Source organism: Larimichthys crocea, chromosome XV (genome assembly GCF_000972845.2).
Source record: "Larimichthys crocea isolate SSNF chromosome XV, L_crocea_2.0, whole genome shotgun sequence".
NCBI lineage: Eukaryota > Metazoa > Chordata > Actinopteri > Sciaenidae > Larimichthys > Larimichthys crocea.
In genome coordinates, this window is record NC_040025.1 from 5,142,937 (window position 1) to 5,166,305 (window position 23,369).

The 23,369-nt window shown below is 43.9% G+C and overlaps 1 protein-coding gene across 5 annotated transcripts; it reads right to left on the reverse strand.

Moving 5' to 3' along the window:
• Positions 1-1,211: 1,211 nt before the first annotated feature.
• Positions 1,212-22,961, reverse strand: usp19 (ubiquitin specific peptidase 19). Of its 5 annotated transcripts, none has more exons than XM_027288352.1 (26): positions 22,596-22,958; positions 20,996-21,395; positions 15,265-15,393; positions 14,988-15,124; positions 14,306-14,860; positions 12,901-13,270; positions 12,574-12,730; positions 12,388-12,459; positions 11,551-11,666; positions 10,652-10,884; positions 10,375-10,567; positions 9,813-9,946; positions 9,539-9,697; positions 9,200-9,310; positions 8,992-9,102; positions 8,769-8,870; positions 8,457-8,597; positions 8,235-8,353; positions 8,014-8,157; positions 7,519-7,901; positions 7,310-7,420; positions 6,898-7,114; positions 6,455-6,607; positions 6,197-6,363; positions 5,897-6,072; positions 1,212-2,502 (listed from the first exon to the last, which is right to left on the reverse strand). In XM_027288352.1, the coding sequence occupies exons 2-26, from the start codon at positions 21,228-21,230 to the stop codon at positions 2,362-2,364; spliced, it is 4,566 nt and encodes a 1,521-aa protein (XP_027144153.1). In that variant the 5' UTR covers positions 21,231-21,395; positions 22,596-22,958; the 3' UTR covers positions 1,212-2,361. The 5 variants fall into 5 exon arrangements, with proteins under 5 accessions (XP_027144153.1, XP_010744509.3, XP_027144152.1 ...); XM_010746207.3 differs by having other exon boundaries at positions 10,652-10,890; XM_027288351.1 differs by lacking the exon at positions 1,212-2,502 and adding an exon at positions 3,720-4,657 and having other exon boundaries at positions 22,596-22,961.
• Positions 22,962-23,369: the final 408 nt, after the last annotated feature.

Here is a 23,369-nt window from a genome sequence, read left to right on the forward strand (position 1 = left end):
CTGTTACAAGTAAAAGTACAATTAGTCATCACCAGTAGTACACAGCATGCAAAAAGGTCCATTTGTGTTGTGATATGTACATTATTGGATTATAGTCATAAACAGATTAATGTAATATCTGCAGCTGGTAAAGATGTGGCTAATTTTAAATGACCTTATATACTGCTCTTTAGTTTAATCTGTAATATTTTTATTTTACTTGTTGCTAATATTTTGTAGTAATAACCTGAATCTTTGAAGTAACTGGTAACTCATTTTATCACATAAATGGAAAGAGAAGTACAATTTGCCTGAAACCATGTCTAAAAAGATGTTTGACTGAACTTAAATGTATTATTATTCATGCCCTGGAGGCCTTTTCACAGCGGATGTTTTGTCAGCGCAGGTGTTACTAATAACACTAACAATGTTCTATTCAGTGCCTCAGTGAGTCAGCAGGAACAATGTCAGGACCCTGAAACTGAAGCAGCTATTATGTGACAAAATGTCTCCTGTGAAAAAGCCTACTTCCTCCTTTTGTTTGTTTTTATACGTATATGTCCCTGTATTAGTATATGAATGATTGATTTATAACTGTTTTCAATAAATCTTGAAAGATGAAAGTGTCAGTTACAGTTTGTACATGCTCACACAGCTGGATCTGCCTGTTCGGAGGTTCTGGAGCAGAAATGATATGTGGGTCACTGCTCTGTACACTGTTTTCTGCTGCAATTATCTATGAGGAACAGCACACATTGTTTTACTGAATAAAGATCTCAAATTTCAAATAATGAAAATTGCCAACATAAAGTCCCACAGCTGAAGGTCACATCTTCAAAATTATTGTTTTGTTCCCACTAACAGCTCAAAACACACAAAATAAATCCTCTCAGTTGGAACCAGAGAATATTTCTCAGTTTATCTCAAGTGACTACGAGTATCAATATTTTCTGCTGGAGGATTAGTTGAAGTCAAATAATCTTTCCAGTCCTGAAGGTGGCTTCATTCTAGTCGGTTTGATCCTTTGAGTGAACACAAATGAGCACAAAGTACTCATGTATCGCCCGTAGTGCAGATATTAAAATTCAGTCTTGAATCTTGTGTGATATGAAATGATGTGCTGTGGTGAACAGCTCTGAGCACTGAAACCACCGGCGTAAACATGTTTTTTAAATGCTACAAAAGTTGTTCAGCGCATCAAACCATAAAATAAAAAAAAATCCACTCATGTCAGCAGTTCCCAAAATTGTTTTTATTTATATTAACCATTTATATGTATCCACAGCAGTATTCTTAATGATCCCCTCTTTATATACGGTCCATAACAAAGGAGGGGCAGGGCAAGACTGGACAACTCACACAAAAACTGAAATGATGAAATGTAGCAAAGTTTCAGGGGCTGGAGGAGGAGGGGTGTATTTAACAGGGGCTGGGGGGTTACAGCCTGTATGAACATGCAGTCATGCACATTTCAGTTTGTACTGAAGCCTTTGACGATTGCATCCACAGGATCGAATATCTAAACGAGTACAAAAAAAACAAAGAATGACAAAAATAAGAATACGCTACAGCAACAGAAGCCAAATGAAGTTTATAAAGCGACAAAAGACAGAAAAAGCGTGTGCCCTCTGTATTTATTTAAAAAATAAAGAAAAGAAAAAAAAAGCAGCAGGTCAGCACCCGTCTCACTTTTCTCTCTTTACATCAGCCGCTAGCTGCTACAATTCCAATCCGAGTTACACAACAGCCTGTCACAAACCAATCAAACCAGGCAATACCTCAAAAACAACAAAGATAAGGATTTTAACGCACATTACAACAATCTGCACTCAAACCTCAATAATGGGCCCAAGCGTTAGCTGGAGATTAACATGTCAAGGTCAGCAGGTGAGGTTTGTAGTTTGAAACCAGACCAGAAGGTGCATGGTGCGTGGAGGGGGGCTGGGGGCTGGCAGGCACTCTGCTGAACTCTGTGAGGTGGCTGAGGATGAACTCCTGCAGCAGCAGCAGCGTATAATGAGCCGCTAACAGGAGCTCCCGCATTACCTCTGTGTGTGTGTGGGGGAGACTATATGCACTGCATGATTATATCTACATAAACAGTTTAAGGGGTTATCAATGAATGAGTATATTAATGTGAGTATATCAATGGTGTGCATGTAGTTAGTACTGAGTAGACATCTACATGTGCGTCTGAAGGTCTTTCACAAGTGAGTGCAGTGGAGTCTTCAGGGACCACCTCCAGATCTTCGAGCTCCGCGGCGTTAGTTTGACACCAGGATTCAGATGCCTGAGTAATTTATGATGAGTCATTAGGAGAGGAGCGGCTCCCCAGGACCGGGCACCAGCTCTGATCTGGATTTCCTTCAGTCCTCACGGTGACTAGTCCACCTCCTCCATGTTGCTGTAGGATGGCTCTGTGCACTCCCCAGAGTGGGCGAAGAGGTCAGAGGGAACCTCTGGGGTCAGTGTGGGTGGTCCTTCAGGATCCAGGTCTGTCCCGAATAGTGACTGGCTAGAGGCCTGTAAAATAAATCAGTGTTAACGATAAATCATGCTGCTTTAGTATGCTGGGAGATTTCATCTGTTTGGAGGAAATGTGAGGCTGTAACATGACTGAACGTAGAAATAACATCCGTAAAGACTATAAACACATGGTTTTATTTCCAAGAGATGTACAAGGCTTTATATATTAGAAAGCAGCATTTTAGATGGAGGTATCTAGATACATTATTGCAGGGAAATTAAAATAGGTTATGATTCTCTTTAAATACAGGACCAAAAAAAAAAATATATCTACAACTTAGTGATTCCAAGTATATTACAGATAAAGACCTCAGATCATTTCATTACAAAATACATGATTATTCCTTCCACTTTAGTACACACACACACAGTTACATCCTTCAGTCAAATGGACAAAAACCCTAACAGCATTTAGAGGGTTAAAATTCAAGATTAACACCCGCTGATCCCACTGTGGCCGATTGTGTCGGGGTCACACAGCTCCCTAAAGTAGTGTGCATTGTTGTACCTTACAGAATTTTTAAAACCACACAGACTTCAGTCTTGCATATGTCTGAGTCAAGTATCCACAGTCTGTGCTCAGAGCTGTGTCGAGCATTTAAGGCAAACAAAAGGTCACTGTATGCTGCCTCCATACCAGAAGAGCTCCGGTATTTTCCCTGAGTCCCATGTACACACTTACAGTCCCCACAGCGGCAGAGCAAAGACCTCATCTGTGGACAGTCTGGACTCTCACAAGCTTTAAAAAACACGTCATGACGTGATGAAATCATTCTGAACCTTTAAGATGATGCATGTAATAAAGAATGTATAAAATATTCAAATCTCTGTGACAGAGCTCCCAAACTGTCCACAGTCAATTCCTCTGCAGCTGTAACACACTGAACAACGTGACATTCAGAGGTGGACGGTCATTCCTCCCAGTTTAACATGGCTGTCAGCAAATCTTAATTTGTAGGATTTTAAAAAGACATGGAGCAACATCATCATCATTCACGTTTCATCCTGAGACTATCCGACCTTCACCAGGCTATGGCTTCAAATGTTACAGAAAAATCATCAACTACAACATTTCTTTTACGTAAAAAAAACAAAAACTATATAAATAAAATGGAAGAGAAAATTACTCATCTATGAAGTTCATTCTGCAGTTTGAAATGGTGGCTGGACACAAAGAGCAATTTTATAAAAGGCCCATAAATCAACATAAGGTGACCACACACACAAAACACGGTTCATCGATTTCCAGTCTTATTCTCTTGCGTGTAGTGCAATAAAAACAAATAACAAGACAGTGGCTTCATCCGCAGAATCATTTTGTCCGCTCATGATCATTTCATACACGACAAAAACTCAACTAAAAAGGTCAGCTCACTAGATTTATCCAGAGCTTTCTTAACCTCTCAGTCTTTCTGATCTTTAAGACTCAACCATCGGCTCCAAGATGAAATGTTAGTGAAGGTCTTTTAAGCTGTCTGAGCTACTTTAAACACTGTTAAACATGCTTAAAAAAAAAGCACAAACACTGGAAGCTTGAGTGGATACCATGCATAGAGACCATGTAGTGAACAGTTTATATTCGATGTACTGCTGCTGTGTGCCGATAGTGTCACTGTACTGGAGCTCCCACTATAAGGTTTTCTTATGATGACCCTCTGTGTTTTATTTTGTAGTGTCCAAATGGTTTTTAAAGGGCTAAGCCATGTAAAGTTAAACATATACTTCAAGTGTTTGACAGGATGGAAAACCATGTAACCAGCTGGAGACGGCTGGGAGTTCTACTCTTTAGTCTTAAAACTTAAACTTCTTTTAACGTTTCTATCTAATCTCTCCTTGTTTGACCAAAGTGAGTCTCCGCCTAGCCACGGCTCAGGTCCAGTTTGTAAAGCAGAGGGTAGACTAGATTGACGAGGAGAGCGAACAAAGCCGCCAGGGTGCCCAGAACAAAGTATCGCACGCAGTCATCATCAGGATAGTCCGACATCCTCCGCCTGCGGTGCCGTCGCACCGACCCTCGGCTTCGGTCTTCGTCTTCCTCGTGTCTGTTTCTCGCCGTTTGTCCCCTCCGCAGCGCAGACCGGAACAGTCCACCTCGGGGCTCTTCGTCGAACCCCTCCTCTTCTTCCTCCAGTTCCCGCCATATTAGAGAGGCCTGCGATTGGCGGAAACCGGTGTCAGCTACTGGGAAAAAGGCGTGGTCTAACAAATACTAAGATTACAATTAGAAACACGGAGCCGGTCTGATTACAGTGATGTGTGAAGAGCTAATAAACCTTCCCTGCTGACTTGGGACAGTTTTACAGACATCACATGGGGAAGTGTGGAAGAAATTCACATGATTTTCAAAGTAAAACACACAATTGAACAAATCAAAAGCACAACATTATATTAAATGCTGCCCTTAAGCCCTTTCCTGACAAAAAGTAGCACTTTAATTCCTTACTCCGTCTCTGAGAACAAAAAGCTAACGTGGAGTTTAAGTTGACTTCAATACATTCAACACAAAGCTGTCAGAAAAGTTAATACGCTTTTAAAATCATGACAAAGAAGTGCAGTTTTATGTATGTACATGTTTAACAGGAGAACCATTCATCCCCTAAGATCACACAGTCTCATGTATTTATCTGCATCACAAGGTTACACCTGACAACCTGTGTGATAAAAAGTGTAGAGAAGAGAAGTTCATCTTCAAGAGTGAACGCATACGTTTAAGCTCTCTCTGCCTGTGGCTCATCATTCAGGTTAAAGCCGTCCACTTCACTGAAGACAGAAAATAAATGTCACAGGATGCTAATGCCGCCTGACAGCTGAGCTTAACAAACCATCTCAGTGATGGATCTTTCCATTATGAACACATTGGGCTGTAGTTATTAAGCAGGAGCCTCTTGTCAGGACTAATTGAAAAGAGATACTGCTACTCAGAGACACTTAACACACAGCCCCGTCTCGTAAGACGCAATGATTCCTGATTAGCAGCTGACACATGACAACCCTCAGTGTCTGGTGAAATATTGGGAATCACTTCAACACAGCGACACAGTCTGAGTCTGTGTCATGTAGAATAACACGTGTGACACCCTTGTAATGGGAAACAGATCCTTCTAATTAAGTCAATGCCCAGTAAACACATGATGCTGCAGTCAGAATGTGTCAAACCGCTGATGCACCTTCTATTTCACCTTGGACTACACTGCAGCTTCACTCTGACTGATTTTAATGAGTTGACTTTTTAAAAAATGTATTTAACCCGTTAAATTGGACTCAACAGAAATGTAGAGGTCTGACCCAAACATTGAAGTGTGTAATATGATTTGACCACAGGATGTTAGAACCTCGGATACCTCAGCTGCTGTGAAAGCCCCTCTGTCTCTGATTGTTGTAGCGCCCTCACCTGGCTGGCAGTAGCTCCTGCAGCGGTGGGCGACTCTGCTCCTACGGGCCTGAGGAAGCGCGGTGGCCTCTCCACGGGGGAGTTTCGTCGTCGGTAGAACAGGACGTAGGCGTAGCGCGTCACCACCTGACTCTCCTCCACCATTGTCACGGTGCTGTCATCAAACAGACGCCAGCCTGTGGGACGGGTAGTGGAGGATAAAGAAAAAGAGGTTGGCAAGAGAGTGGTGGAAAAGAAAAAAAGAGTAAAAGGAAGGATGAACACATGGATGGGAATAAACCTCATTGCCCGCACACTCACCAACATCGCTGCGCTGGCTGTTCTTGTCACTCGGCAGGCGAGCGTAGGCCGTGTAGTGGCCTCCTATCATTCCTCCATAGTGGTTGATGACTGCATACAAGTCATAGATGGGGGGTTGTTGCATCTCGTCCTTCTGGCCGATACAGAAATTACTCAGATCCAGATTCCTACAAGACAACATGATGTTAGAGAACTGGGAATGAAAACGGGAGAACGCAGGAATCAAAGTTTTGCTTTTACAATTCGCTGGTTGTTTACCTGACGGGGAAATCAACCATGTCGTTGATCTTATCCCTCCAGATGAAACTCCTGAAGGAGAAGCGTTTGAGCTGGATGATCAAAACGTTGGGCAGCCGCCACAGCAGCAGTTGTTTTGAGGCCTCTCGGTGTTGCTGGCACTTTGGACAGTACCTTTAAAAAAAAATAAAAAAAAGAGAGGGTCTATATAAACCATTGTTCTACAAAGAAGGACCAAAATAACTTATGTGAAAATAACCAGATAGCTTGCAGGTATATTGGGGTACAAGCACCTGCCTAAGAATCTCACTTTTGCCAACTAGGAATTATAATATGGCTCCATCACGAGGTTCATGTGTTTCTTTGTAGATCCCCGATTAAGTACACACTACCAGGATATCCTTCACTTTTAAACTATAAAGATCTATGTCATAAATATTTCAGTGTCTGGTTCAGGTCCCTACCATGCCTCTTCTGGTGCCAGCACCTCTGGCTTTGTGAAGAGGTTGAGGCACTGCTCCAGGGTGAAGTGTCCCGCTCTGGCCGTCTCGCTCAGGGAGCCGGGGTCCTCCTCATACTCCAGCTCCTTGGAGCTCACCAGCACGTACTCCTTCAGACGCTCTTTGTTTTTCCACACCAGCTCCAGGGTCGCATCCTCAGGGAGGTCGGCGAGCAGGTCCTCTGCAGAGAAGAGAGGGGGAAAAAAGGGTTATGACCTATCCAGAGATGAGAAAACCTCACCACACCTTGTTAAACTGTAGAATAAAACACACAAACTAACATGTTTTAGTCTCATCAAAAAATAACAAGAAGAATAAAACTGAACATGCAATTTACCAAAAATATATATCGTATTTAAGATGTTTCTGGTCATACCTCTCTCGTCCAGCCTCTGCTCCTTGTTGTCAGAGTCCAGCAGAGCTATATAGAACTGACTGCCATGACCTGATGCTGACTCACTTGGATGCTGATAGCCTGTTACTGCAGCTGCAAAAGAAAGCATCAAGAATGAGGCATCATGGGCTGTGGAGACAAAAATAATCATTGAAATACTGAAACTTCTGTTCATTAAGAGCTGTGTTTACCCTCTGGCCGCACTGCCTTCTCACACGATGTCTCTTTTTCAGCATGAGGATCCAGAGAGCAGGACATGGAGGAGACTGGCTCAGAGAATCCTGAATCTGTAGTCCGTGTGGTGGAGAGTGAGGTCTGGGAGGAGGAGAGGGAATCGGACTCTCCAGAGTGGGGGGCTGAGGCCTGAGCGCAGTCTGCCTGGGATTCAGGCAGCAGAGAGGGGCTCTCTGGCTCCACATCAGCTGCTCCTACAGTACCACTACCACCCATGGCCTCATCCTTGGGCACATCAGGTGAGCCTGCCGGCACTGGGGGGAGGTCAGCCCGGCACTGGGATGTTTCGGGGGACGTCCTGCCTGACTGGAAAGGAGGCTGGAACACGTTGACGGAAAACCTGCAGAGAGGAATTAAAAGCTCTTTTAGATGAGTGGGTCCTTACAACCATCTTAATGTAATGTAGACCTGGATAGAAAGCATCAAAATGGAAGGATGGATTAAAGGGGTACCTGGAGTAACCCTCTAGTAGCTGGGTGAGGCGGGAATATGAGAGTCGAGACTCCGGCACGCTGACCAAGAAAGGGAGGCCCACACTCTCTGTGTTGGGTCGACACAGACCTTTGTGATTGGGCCAGTGGGTCCTCTGACACGCTCTGGAAGGAGAGTTTTTCTTTCAATCATCTAATCTGTTTCGAACCATCTAAATGTGTGTTTTTCTCGTAGAACTCACTGATTGCAGTAGCCGACGCGATAGCAGCGAGTGCACCGCTTCAACTTGTCTTCCTCGGACCCGGGAGGCTTCATGCAGGCAGCACACTTTGAGATGGGGATGTTAGGGACCTGCAGTCTCTGTAGGGCAAAAGAGAGGGCAGAGAAAGCCCACTCAGTATCAGTAAACACAAACATATTTAACATGCTGTGGAAGTGTAAAATCCGTTCTTGTTTTTATTACCTGCTGCACTCTGAGCAGTACCACTCTCTCTTTGGCCATGTCTTTGGAAAGCACCTCAAAGCAGAACAGCATGTCTGAGGAGGACACTGTGTCCAGGGAATGAGACGGAAGGAACATGCGCTGGAAGCGGTTCTTCCCCACCTGACAGCAAAAACAACCAGTCTAGTTTTGTCCTCAAGAGTCCCTGAGCATGACTTCTCCGCCCAGTATTCAATGATCACCACTGCTCTTGATTGCATAAAATGTATCAGTCAAATACAGAAACAGTCAATCAAAATGTTAATGACAGCCTGAGTATTTCAAATATCTCACCTCTGCCAGTCTGAGGTTCTCTGCTTTGATCCTGACACTCCTGGAGATGGATTCGAGGACTTCAGCAGTGCTGGAGTTCTCCTTGCTCACGCTCACCAAAAACTGAGACACATACATAAAAAGTAGACGAGAGCGCACGTCACCTGGTCAAAACAAAGCCAAACCACATTTCTACATTACACTGGTAAATGCTCGTAGATGGACTGTTTAAGCGGAGACTTACCTTGATGGGTTTTTTATGAGGTTCCTTCGCAAAGTAGAAAACTGAGAGCACCTTTTGTTTCTGGGGCAGGGGCACAGGCAGGTAGAGGAATGGGTCAAAGGTGATGGACACCTGAAAAAGACGACAGAGCAGGTGAGACATCACTGTGACAAGGAAAACTTTAAAAAGGACGTAAAACATTTTGTGGAGAGGTTCTCGTGTGTGTTACCTTGGAGCATGTGGGACAGACAAGCTTGGATTTGAACTGGCCTTGGAAGAGGTCCACTATGAAGGAGTCATTTCTCATCTTGTGCCTCTGCCACGCCTCCTCCGCCACCACCTGCAGGACCAGACAAACAATGTCACAAGGCCAAGAAATATTCCCAAAATAACTTTCTAATCTCTCATCCAGTAAGAGTAACTGATTATACTAAAAAACAGGTCAACAGTCACCGCAGTAATCGGGATACATTTCCTGCCAGAGACTTTAAAACCAGACCATCTCTAGATGCATTACACTCACTATCGACCAACCACCACCAGTGAAAAAAAAGCAAAAAACACCCACCTCATCCAGCCGTCCGTCAGAGTCGACCGTCTCTGTGTACGGTTTATTCTGGATGCGGTTCAAGTCCTCGTGGAGCCCATCCAGCAAGAAAGCCATGAACTCCTGGGCATCGTGCTGGGCGTAACCTGTAAACTGACTGGCTTTACTGGCCACAATCGCCTGTACGGCACAAACAGACGACACAGGGAACGGAGGTGAAAACCATGATCATACTGTCTTTATTATGTTTGGGATATGCAAGTTGGGAAGAGTGAATCTGTGGGTGCTTGCGTACCTTGAGTTTCGAGGGTTGGAAGGCGTGGTGTGTTCCTTTCCAAAGGGCCCTGAGCAGCACGGCAAAGCCAATGGCCAGCCTGCCTCCTGTTCCCAGCGGATTATTGCAGTTGATTTCTGCCTCAAATGCTCGATCTGCACGGAGGAAAGAAAAAACAGAGGCATGAATGATGAAAGCAGACATGAACCACGGAAGCCAGGATTGAGGATTCGTGGTTTATCAGTCTTCAGCTAATACATCCTGTCCAAAAAACAAGGTGGCCTGGATTTTGGAGCAATTATTTCAATGTTAAAAAAAAGGAACAGAAAATTATTAAATCTGGTTTATGCAGATAATACTAGTGGAAGTTACTTAGCCCTCATTACATTTGCCCCTTTAGGCCACTTGGCAGCTGTTGTGTCCATGTTAGCAGTCCCAACACTCCCTTCTTGCAGATGCAGTCAATAAAGTATATATTGGCAATAATTGCCGTCATAGCACCATCAGTTAATCTTTGTACACAGACACTGATAAAACACACCCTGGAAGCAGGGAGTATTTGGTAAACACAATTAAACTTTACCGTGGAAGTAATCCCTGAGTTCTCTGGTGTTGGACAGGGATTGGATGACACTGTTCATAAAGCAGGTGTTGCCGAGGTTGACCAATCCTGTAAAACCAGGCAGGCACACCTTCTTCTCCTCCTCTTCTTCGTGCCGCTCATTGCTGGCAGGAGGTGCGTGGGTCATGGGCTGCACCATGCAGGTCGGTTTAGGCTGAGGCAGGAAGGAGATTTACACGACGAGTCTACAAATTCCACCAATTACTATTATTAGAATTATCTCTATCTTTCTACTAACCGTGGTGACAGCGGGCTCCGTCTTGGTGATGGTGACATGCTCAGAGACGGTGCGAGGAGCCACAGTATCCAGACCGCCATCCTCCACCCTGGATGAAGCCTTAGGGGCCTTGGGTTTCTCCTCCCCGACCCTCGGAGGCTCCTCCTTGGCTGGCAGGCTGTGCTGGCTGCTTCCTGGCTGGCTCTTCTCCATGCAACCAGGGCTGGAGGGCACAGCAACTTTGGCGCCACCCACTGCACCTTAAACAGAGGAGAATGGAGCTTGTGGTCAGGAGACATGAACAGTTCTAAACGCTTAAGGCCAGTTTACACTTATTATTCATTCGTAATATAACACTGCTGACAAATCACATGGTTTCTGCTATCAGATACTTCCTACATTTTGCTGTGTTGCATTTTATTTTTATATGTCCGTCATTTCCAAGGAAGTTTGTTTCTGCTTACTTACACATTACTGTTGTCAGGATTTGAGTTGAAAGCAATACAATATAAGTTCAATTCAATTACAATCTGTGAAGTACAATTTCAATATTCTGTTTCAACATTCAGATTCAGTTTGTGCTGGCACTGTAATATTACTATATGTCAAGGGCACAGAGCTTTGAAGGTTACACAATAAGGCCAGCAGGGCAGACTGGCACCCATATCTACTTACTGTCTAAGTTACAGAGTTTAAATTCCCGTCATTGAGTGTGACTGTAAAGGACACATACATTTGTCTCAGACACTGTCCGTACACACGTACACACTCTTTGAATCCTACACTATCCTCGCTGTAGCTTTAAGTATGTTTCTTTAAACAGTTTTAAATATCTATTTATGTTTCAAAATTCATGTTGTGAGTGTTTATCATTTTAGCACAAGTCTACTGTGTTGACAAGTAGAAGCCTGGCAGCAGACCTTGTGTGGCAGGGGCCTCCAGACCCCCCCAGCGCTGGCTGTGCCTCTTCTTCAGGGTGATGTCCAGCCGGGACGGGGTGAAGGAGTAGCTGCACTGCTCAGGCTGGATCAGGTTCCTGAGCCACAAGAGGTAGAAATGTAAACAGACAAAAAACAGGAGTGACATGAGGCTACAGCTCACCATCAATCTGTTATCAGTGATTCATGTAGAGCCCAACTGACGGGGATATCACAGATATGTCTGTATCGACGTATATGTTGTCCAATATGAGCAGACTATTATTAAAACTTTACTAAACATAATGCAAAAAAAAGAAATGCTTGGGGTCATTTACATTTTAAGGGATCACTGCAAAAAAAGTGTTTTATCATGTACAAGCGTATCAACCAATACATCTTTCTTTCTTTCTTTCTTTCTTTCTTTCTTTCTTTCTTTCTTTCTTTCTTTCTTTCTTTCTTTCTTCATATAATGTGAAAGCTCAGAGATCTAAAGCCGTTCCTTCGGAGAATCATCCTCTTCATGTGATTTGATGTTGAAATGCAGCCAGCGCTTAATGAACAGCCTGATGGCTTTTAATGAGCACTTCAGTAATATGACAGAATAATCTTTATGCCTTCCGCATTTCTCACATCTGGGCCAGAGAACATTGAGACATACTGAACTGTGACTCCAGGATAAATCACGTTGTTGTCATTAAGCGAGTAAGCCCCTCGTCTGTTTTGCAGCAGTTTATTCGTGGCTCGAATAAGAGCTCCATAATTTGGCTAGGTTTCCTCGCACCGCTCTCTCCAGCTGATTGATATGAAGTTGATTTGAAGTAAGACATGACCGGGTACCTGAGTTTGACTTGCCACTTGAAGACCGTGTTCGGCCCGCAGTCTGAATGAAGCCGCAGAAAGTTGGTATCGCTGTGAAAGGATCATTACACAGACAGATCAATCTCTGGTTGCTGTTTCAAGTCATGAAAGGATGGTTATGGCCATGTCGACAAACTTTATCTGTAGCATGCTGGCATTCACTACCTTGTCTGGAAGATGAGGGTGAAGTCCTGTTCCCTGAAGATGACCCTGGCCGTGTCCCTGCAGATCCCCTTCATGTAAACATTAACCACCATCAGGTCCGTGCCCTTCTCGTATGAATCGTTCTTCACAAACTGCAGGTTAACCATCGGCTCCGGGGCTGCAGGACGTGAATACAGATATCAACATAGTCGTATTTAACTGCTAAATAAAGCAGTGCCGAGATGCTGAGTGCGTATATACAGTATTTTGTTACTGCTACATCCATCTACATTCACTGGATTGTGGGGCCCCGAGGTCCTCTGCATTCCCCAAACTGTCTCAACTAACCTTCCTGTTGCTTTAACTCCAGAGGAGGCTCCTCCTTCGACTGGTCCCGCTTCTCCTCTCCGTCACAGCTGCCCCGCCTCGGCGATAGTCCAGGTGACTCGCCTCGTTTGGCAGGCACTCCAGCAGCTGGTATTGGACCTGTCTCTCTTGATTCAAGCTGCTGGCGGGTCAGAGTATCCTGCTCTGATTCCTGCTCAACAGGCTTTTTCTCTGGCTCAGAGTCAGTTCTGTCTCCCACAGTTTCCAGTGAAGCGGAGTGCGCCTCATTGTCGAAGCAGTCACTGGTGCCGACGGGAGCTGCTGGTTGGCTGTCGCTGCCATGTGCTGTTGCTCCGGATCCGTCTGACGACTGGCTTCGCTTCTCTGCCACCTGAAATCAGAAAAAAAACAGGAGAGGTGTGACCCAAAAACCCCCAGAGAAGAATTATCACTCCCTGGGGACGTGTGGAGACCAGGTGAATATCTACGATCAACGGATTCTTCAGCTTTGACAGGGCTTCCACAACTCTTGTAGTGCCTCTCACCACTGCCGTTATCAAGGAGGAAGGACAGCTCAGTTCAGACCATTCACAGTACAGTATCAGTTCATTCTTTAAAAGCATGTGCGTAACTGATCTTCTGAAACTAGATGCTTTACAAATGCATTTCTGATACACACAAATATTTCTTGTTTTGAATAAATTCAGTACACATAGACTTTCATGAAAAACCTATTGCCTACACCTCAAGCTGTTGTGTGAACAAACTGTGAGACTGCTGACAGAGCCAGTGGTAAGGTCAGGTGTTTAAAAATAATGTTTATTAAAATCACAAATCTCTTCCAGGCTCGAGGGAAGCAGATGGTGTTATTGGCTGTCATCTCCTAAACCACTGCAATGAATGATTAGAGGAAATGATCTGATATGTAAACAGTTTGTAAAATGTCATTTTTTGTACCAGAATAAAAGTCAGATCTGACTTTTTCACATTTGGGATGTGACACATGTCCCAAAATCTGATTTTGTAAAATGAGAAAAATGTAAAATGATGTTGTTTCTTGTTTTTTTTCTAGACTTTACCGATTTGTAGAAATGAGGGAGAGTTCACTGGACAGGAGGAATCACATTAGCCTGCGTTTTATTTTTAAAAAGATTAAAATGCCTCGTTAAGACAGATGATTTTTTTTGTGCTTTCAATTTTAAACAAACAAAAAAAGTTGTTAAAGGCCGACACTGATGTGCTGGTGTTTTTACTCCAGCTGCTTGAGCTAATGTTAGCCTCCCAGACTGACATGCAGTAGTTTCAAGTTGTTCTAGAGACAGACATGCTTAAAACATTCAAGCACTAATATTCAGCGTACACTATTCAAATAAGTTGGCAACAAGCCCATTGAAGTGTTCACATAAGAGATCACAGTTGTTCTCACCTGAGTTTTGTTGGTATGGCTGGCAGCAGTTTTATGTTCCTGGTCACTGCTGAGTCTCTCTGCTCGGTTGTCTCCATCTCTGCGTTGTGTCTGTGGGCTCCGACCAGCGGGCTCATGTGTGTGTTGAGCTTTACCATTGGCTACTGTGGACTTGACAGTGTGCGCGCCCCTGTCGGCTGGTGAGGCGGCCTCCTTGGTGGTCTTGGGCGGCCGTACGATGGTGCGCTTGGCACTGGGTTCCTGAGGCTGCTGTTCGCCTGTCGTGACGGTAGCGGGCTTGCCTGTGGTGGCTGAGCCGTCTCCAGCTCCACCTTTCCCCCCTACAGAGTCTGTTGCGGCCTTGTCGCATGCCGCTTTGTTTTTCAGGCAGCGCTTGGCGCCACGCTCGCCTTTGCCCCCGCTGCGCTTTGACTCGCCGGGCGCAGGTGAGGAGGGAGGCTGGGGTTGCAGGTGTGGCTGCGAGGAGGACGGTTTGGATTTCTCCGAAGAATCCAAGGCCAGCTCCTTGACATATTTGGTCTCTGGGGGTGCTGCCTCCTTCTCCTTCTTGTTTGACTGAAGCAAAGTACACAGAAGAAAAACCATGGTGAAGACTAAAAGTGACATATTTCATGAATGAGTAAATATGCAAAAATATTAGTCAAAGAGGAAAGAATAATCTACCTTCGTGATCGCCACTCACCTTAAGCGAAGGCCAGATGTGAAAGGGAATCTTCTTCTGCATGATGACGTGCAGGAATCCTCCCTTCTCCTTGTACTGAACTCTGCTACATGAGGCCTCAATTTCCTCCTGCAGTTGGCAGCTCCACTGCCGTCCATCTGACCAATGAAAACATGCAGACAGATGCTGTTGATAGCAGAACTCATACACTTAACATAAACAGTAAAATTGCCAAGAGCCAAACAAAGTTTTTCTGACACATAGCAGTAGTTACATCACCTGCATTATTGTGACTTACCGGGGAAGCACACGTGGCAGTGTGTGTCAGTGAAGGTTGTGTTGATATCCTCTATCCTCTGCACGCCCTCCCCACAGCGCAGCCTGACAGTCACTTCATTGACATTCTGCTTCCAGTCCACAAACACATCTGAAAACAGAAAGCAAAGGACGTCATAGGTGTGAATCCACACTGCACTTCCCCTTTCCACCATGGTTATTAGATTATATAAAAATGTAAGTCACAGGGATGAGCAAAAATTTTGCAGACAATAACAAAAAGCAATTTTTTTTGGACAAATATAGACACACAAGGAAAAACCGGGCACGGAGCTCACCAACAGAGCCCAATTAGGTTTCTTAGTAAGAGCAGCCTGGCACGACTGGAGAATAATCAGGATTGCTTCGTGGCGGTTACACAGCACAAAGAAACACGGCTACATCTCCACAAAACTCAGCAGAAAGGACGAACAAATTGTACATTGACGGATTGTGTGTGAATAAAAATGCAGCTGAAGCCACGCTTCATCCATCTGCTGTGTCTGCACGTATGTGCGGAGCTCAGCTCTGCCCTCGGTCATTGGACCTGCGGTTCAGTTAGCAAAATGAATACACATGAAAAATGTGTTACAGCCAGACAGAAATGCTGCTGTCATTTTATCCGATCTGTTTCATTTCAGGTGCACTAGTGTGACCGATATTCTCGTTGCGCTCTGGAGGCCTGCCAGCAGTGAACATACTCTATATCTGCTACCCTGAGCGAATATAGGCACACACACACTGCGATGCACCTGCTCACAGATTCACGTCGGGAATACCAACTGCACTCATATGCCCAAGTGGGTCAGTGCAGACCGACCATTCAGGCACGGGCTAAAGCAGTCACAGATGGGACATCTAAAATTATCTGTGCCACACAAACTGTACACCAAGAAAACACTTACATGAAAGTAAATGAACAAATGACTTTAGAGAACATGCTACCAAACCGTGCACATGCTTTTCAAGGTAGACTCGAGACAAACAGACAAACTTGAAACACACAACTCGTACCATTTTTCATGGTGACCTCAAAGTTGTCGCAGCGACTGAAAAAAATCCCACAAGTACGAAAACTAAATTTTCTTCCGGCAGAGGAGTCATGGACAGACTCATGCTCGTTTCTCCGTTTAGTCTTCAACAACAACAAGCAGAGCGTTGACTCTCCCACCGTCACCTCAGCCTTCTCTCCAACTTAATCGCTCTAGAAAAGGTCACAAGCAACACCCAATCCCTTCCAGCTGGTGACAGTTGTATTTCCAGTAGAGCCACGCCACAGTGCACTCAAGACATTCATGATAATAAATGACTTGACATTACTAGATGAAATATGCTTATCTTCGTGGCCGCTTGTGCAGTCACATAATTTATGACAGAACGTATGAATGAAAAATATAAAGGCAAGAAAAACGACAATAAAAACTGCACATGAGTGATAATAATAATCCGTAAGAGTACAGTAGTACAAAGTTTTTAGAACCATAATTACTGGATTATCAAGTATGTCTGTACACTTTTTTTAAAAAGTCCATTTTACGGAAAATAGCTGCGGTTGCCAATTATTGTACTGTAATAAATATGGTACTTTTTTTCTAATATTACAGTAAAAGGATATTAGTACTACTGATTTCACATATACGGTCTGCCTTTTATTATATATTTTAATATAGATGAGATATTACGATGAAAAACTGCCAGACCACGACTGTAGTAGACCGGAAAATATAGCATTAAATATTACAATGTATTACTGTGTAATTACCAGTCTATGACTTTAAACACTACTTTAGTCTGTATAAATGACATTTTTTTCTTCTACTGTCATGGTTTGGCAGTTCTTCACTGTAAAATGGACAGATTTTTTTACAGTGTAATAAATCATTAAAATACTCACATTTTAGACTGGACCTGATTCTGGATTTTTCAGTCCAAGGCTACATATTTGAAAGATTCACTAAAAATCTGATAACGATGCATCTGTGAGAAACAGAGGTTGACCAATTGTGGATTTTTAAAAGTTGATCTAATAATGATAGTTTGGAGCAGGAAATACATTATTGAGCAAATCTTTCACTATAATCAACATTGGCCATTGCCCCACAGGTTAAAATGACACTGGCAGCCGATGGCTTCAAAGTTTGCCAAGATAAACACTTCCTGCTTCAACCAATAACCTGACTCACGAGTCACGACTAATTTCAATTTTAGGTTACTGGTAATGACTGCCAACAGTCCCCACCCCCTTCACACACACTCCAAGAAAGTGAACGATGGAGACAGAAGAAACTACAGCTGTCTGAGAGGAGAGAACAATCCTCGGTCATAAAATTCTAACGAAAACACACAGCAGCAGGTTCAAACAACACTTACTGAGACAGCTGGGAGCACGAGATTTGGTGAACATTAGCTACCTCAGAGGATATCTATACTGTCTGGTCTTGACTTCTTCTCAACCCCTTATGGTCTCGATCTCGTCTTCGTGTTACTACACTCTGGTCTTGGTCCTCCATATTTTGGAGGGAATGTTCTACATTAAAGCCATGTGGTCACATCTAACATGATTTATTTAAAATTGAATAAACTATTTTACAACCACTTGAGAACAAACTGTTAAAACACAAAAAACAAGTCACTAGATGGCAAACAGGTTCTTTACAAACAGCTCACAGAGGACTGGGTGAGCTGATTTGGATCACTCAAACTGAAAGTTTATTTTGATCGATTTCAAAGTGAACCTGAACTAACCGGTTCAGTGTGGGCGGGTACTGAAGACGATGAGATGGTGTAGAGACGGAGAAAGTTTCAGGACATTCTCATGACCTTGATAAACCCAGAGTTTCCCAGATAAGCGGCTGACACACTGTCAGATAGAATTACAGCACTTCAAGAGGATGCAGACAAGCAGCAACACACATGCAACCATATGGTGAGGACCCACAACCACATCAGAACCGAACCATCATGAGAAATTATACTGTAGATCCACCCAAACAGAGCAAAGTGCCCGCAAAGTAACCATAGACTGTACAAACAAAATATCCACTTAGACACAGAGCACTGGCCAATCAAAACACAGCTTAGTTTGTGCGGTGTTCACAAGCAACAAGCAGGCTGTTAATCAAGTGTCCTCTGGTGATATACAGCGAGGACACATAGAGACAAACAACACCAAATCCAGCATGACGGAGAATCAGCCATGCATTGATCAGATATCAGGTATCCATGTGATGTCATCAGTATTAGATCTATTATTAAAGCTTTACCTCAACCTCTGATCCAGTTACATCACTACAAATTTAACCACCTCTTACAAAGAAAAAAAAACGATGCTTTAAGAAATACAAGTTACTTTCTACAAAGACACACAAACAAAATGTTAGATACACAACTTACACACAAACAAGTGTGAAGGAGCACATGGTGCAGGTAGCTACAACAGAAACACCCACTACTCTAAACTTAATCCACATGTTGAGGCACAAATCTGCGTTCTGTCAGTTTAGGCTTTCTGAAACGTGCATGTGTGATTTACTATGGATAACCAGTGAAACCACACGTGACGTCGCGTTAACAGCACTGGATCGGCAGTCAGTGTTGGCAAATATTTGCCAAACCAGTTCTGTGGCAAACTGCTGACAGTAGATCTGCTTTGAGTTGTTTAAATGACTTGTGTCTTCCCTGACTTTACTCCTGTATGTGACGGTGTTGTTGTGAATCATTGGGCTCTTTGCTCAAGGACTTATAGGGAATGCGATATTCCTTGCATCAGCATTTCTACCTCCACAGATGAACCAGTGTCTGCCATATCGATCACTTCAGGCGACTCGGTTACAGTCTGGAGTGTTTTAGTCATGTACAGTAATATCACAATACAGGAACGATTCATATGCAGGACAAATAGAGGACAAGGAAGTGTGGCTAGTTTCCATTTAAACACCTACAGGGAGAAGAAGGTTGAGAACACAATGTGTGGAGGGAGTAAACACAAAGATTGACACATCCATCATATCTAAATTATGTATTTACAAGAATATTTTAACCAGAGAATACTTCAGTGGTCAGGCAGGACAAACTACAAAAAAACAAACATTTAATTTCAGGTTATATAAACACATTTCTTTTATCTTAAAAAACAAAAAACACACAAAGCAGGGATTACCACGAGAAGGAAATTTTGAACCAAAACAGGTCGACATGTTCCGACTGTCAAATGTTTGTGGGGGGGCGTATGAAAGCAGAACAAAGAGATAAATTTCACATCTGAATGGCAGATCTCCTCCTACAACAGAATGCACATTCAGCCACGAGCTCTTCAAAGAAAGGCATGTAACCATATAAAAGACGCCGTAATCCACATCCACACATTACGAGGAGAGAAACACATTCTTTGAATGAGACACACATCGCTGACATTAGAGGACACAGTACGGCACGCGCACAAAAAGAGCTTTCAGGCGGCAGCAGCATGACGAGATGAAATTAAGAGTAGAAGGACGACTTTGCAAAGAAATAACAAGAAGCGGCAAGCTGTCCATTTATTACACATGACTATAATGATTACGCTTGGTTTGTAACGACTAGAGCAACTACTGAGGAGCTCAAGTGAAACATGAGTGTAAAAGATATTTGAACAGATTAATGTGAAGAAGCTGCTGCAGCAACACGCGGAATGACTCTCATCATAAGTGTGTTCATGGAGACAAAATGCCAGACACTGATGGCAAATATTAACCAGGGGTTTTTTATGATCTACATTTTGTCCACACGTGATCAGATTTTAATATAAGCCTGCAACTTGTAACTATTTTAGTTACTACTTATTATCTTAATCGAACGTGGCTCGTTTTGTATATTTGATATTCAGTTTACAATCACACATGACAAATTAAAACATGCTACAGTGGCAACAATAAATTCCAGGTATGTATAACAAGTAATTAACAAACTTCACCTGACTTGTAAATTGTATACACAAACCTGTTTGACAATGCAAATATGGAATGACATATCACAGCAGCAGACCATGTGAAACTATTTTTAAAAAAGCACTTTTTCTTTCTTTTATTTTTCTTTTATAAAAGGTTTCATGTGTAGTTGATGTTTGCCATCAGTGTTTCTGTGCATCTTTGAGGCCTAACGAAGGACATTACAGCATTTCTTTGAGCATAACCGCCGTCTCAGTGGAACCGTGCAGCAGGGTGTGAATGCTACAGGCAAAACTGCGACCCACTCATACAAACACTGCTCCACAAGACAACTAGTGGTCATCCTCTGAAGATACACTTGCACAGGACTGTGACGGTGACGTACGAAGAAATGTAACAATGTAGGAAAGGAAAGGAAATGCACTTTTTGTTTGTCGTTGTTGTTGTTTTTGTTGTTTTGTTACGCATAATACAAAACACTGAACGGAATCTGAGTGATTGATTCTCTGACAGACAAAGTTTTCACAGTTCCCTGTCACGTGTCTTAATGATGGATGTCTTTGCAGGTCACAGACATTTCAGATACCCTCGAGGTTTCCCTGCATACAACAAAATACCCCCACATAGCACAATACAGTATTGAAATACACTGACAAAGCTGCATAATGTATATTTAACCTGTAATACTCTACAATAAGTATTTAAATAATAGTTTGACCTGAGGAAAAATCAGCAAATGAATCGATAACAGCTGTTTTAGAAGTTACACACAGCTTTAGTCCTGCTTACCTTTCTTGACCTCTGCTATAACCCCATCTACTGCTGCAGCTGCCCTCTTGGCCTCTCTGCTCTCCTGGTTGGCCCTGTCCTTCTGCTTCTTCTTGCTGGTACTGGACGACAGCTCTGAGCTGTTGTCCCGTCCGTCACCGCCACCGCCGCCTCCACCACCACCTCCTCCTCTCTGCTGAGCCCCGCCACGACGGCCCACCGTCTCACCACCTCCTCCGCCGCCGCTGCTGGCCATCTTCAGGCACTTGGCACTAACGGGCCGTCCGTCGCCGGAATCACTACCGCTGCTGGGGTCTGGATCTGAGGTGTGTCTCTTTCTGCCTGGCCCGGCTATCTTGGCGATGATACTGGTCTGAACTCTCCCAGAACAGAATCAGGAAGGCTGATAAGGGATGGGGACCTGGGACAGAGGGCAGAGTGACATTTATTGGATGTAGTGATGTCATAATTGGCATCAATGTGAGCAGGGTGTAACATGGCCACATGTTTGTATAACACACACACACACACACACACACACACACACACACACACAGGTAAATGTCACCAAATATGGACCAAAGCTAAAAACCACACATGGACCTTCAGAAGGCCTCCAGCGTTCATTCAGAAGAGTTTCCTTTAAGAAGACCTGTTTTTTTTGACTGTGTAAACAAGTGTTGTGTCCCCATAACCATACCACCACCAGCACACACACACACACACACACACACACACACACACACACACAGGGAGAGTGGTTTACTGCTTGAAAGTGATTAAGTTTCAAATAACCGGGGCAGAGCTGGACCTGGACGTGGACGTCACGTCTTACAAAGGGAAGCTCTCAGCTTGCACACAGTCGTTAGCCTCGTTTCCTTAGCATAGCAACAGCAAGTTAGCTCGTCCAGTCAAATGACAAACAAAGGACGACAGCTAAAGCGTTGGCATTTTATCCCGCGTCCAGGACAGCACGCGTACTAAAAAACACACGGGCGGTGTTTTGTGAATCTAGCTGGCTGGCTTAACAATAACCCGGACTCGTTAGCTCGGTAACTGGCGAGTTAGCACAGCCGACTGCGGAGGTGCGTTTGATTTCAGACCCGCGTGTGTTGGGTCGTCGACAGGAGACGTACACATTTGTCTCTTGGTGGCATTCTGTCGACGATATAAAAACGAATATTAATCCAAGCCAACGCGGTTTATTCGAACAGGCAAATACGGTTTAGTCAATAACATAATTAGTATTATTATATATTATTGTGTTTAAGAACACACGCCTACGTTGGGAAGGGTGGAACAATGCAATTCTTGGAGGACACACTTGAGTTTATACATCTTAATAAGTGGTCTTAATCATCACTAGTGTATACGAGAGAGCGTTTTCTACGGTCATTGCGCCTCACCTCGGACATCTTCCAGTGGAGCGCAGCGCAGGTCGAATAATCAAACGCACCCACAGTCTTCAAGACGCTAATGTCATTAGCTACACCGAAGCTAACGCTAGCCGACACGGCTGGGTTGAAATGTTATGAAATGTTATTTTACACAACATGACAGCTGACGCAGTTCTGTGATTAAAGCCCCGCATTAACACTGACATCAAAACCGGGAGACTCACGGGGCTTTAAATCTGGGCGAGAGCTGAATGTCCGCTCCTCACGCACAATGGCCGGCGTCTCTTTCAGTCTCTCCCGGCTGCTAAGCTCCTTCACGTCCGCGGGGCCGAAACGCCGTAGTCCACGGTGTTTCTGGAAGATTCTGTCATTTATCCGGGACCCATTTCTGTTCACTTTAAACTCGTTATCTGATAAATCCGAACACGAGACAAGGGTTAGGGGGGAAAAAGAAAACGGTCCGGGCCGGTGTCACTCGGCCTCTGCGGCGTGAGTCTCACTTTGTTTGGAACAAAAATAAAAAACACACCGCCGAAGGGAGTGCGCGCACGAGATACTTCCTGCCTGGCGCGTTCACGTGATCTGTAGCTCTTCCTTCACCTCTCTCTCTCTCTCTCTCTCTCTCTCTCTCTCTCTCTCTCTCATACAGTACGTTCAAACGTACAGTACGTTGTTTTTCTATCTCTGCAGCCTCTTTATCATGATTACTAACAGGGGTAAACAAGGCACATTTAAAGGGCCAGTGCAACATGCACCACACAAACACAAACACAACAATAAACTGAAGGGCCTTTAAAGTGGCTCCTGCGTTTTTTTTTTTTTACCTAATCCAATCCAGCAATCTTGTTTAAGGGCATCTGTCAAAATCTAATTTTATCTCAGCTGATATCATGCTTATATGGAGCATATCTGTCATCTCTCTAATGAATGCTGTCAGGTGTGTAGGTTGGAGAACAGTGAGTGCAGGACAGGCTGTGTGTCCAGTGTGTGTCCACGAG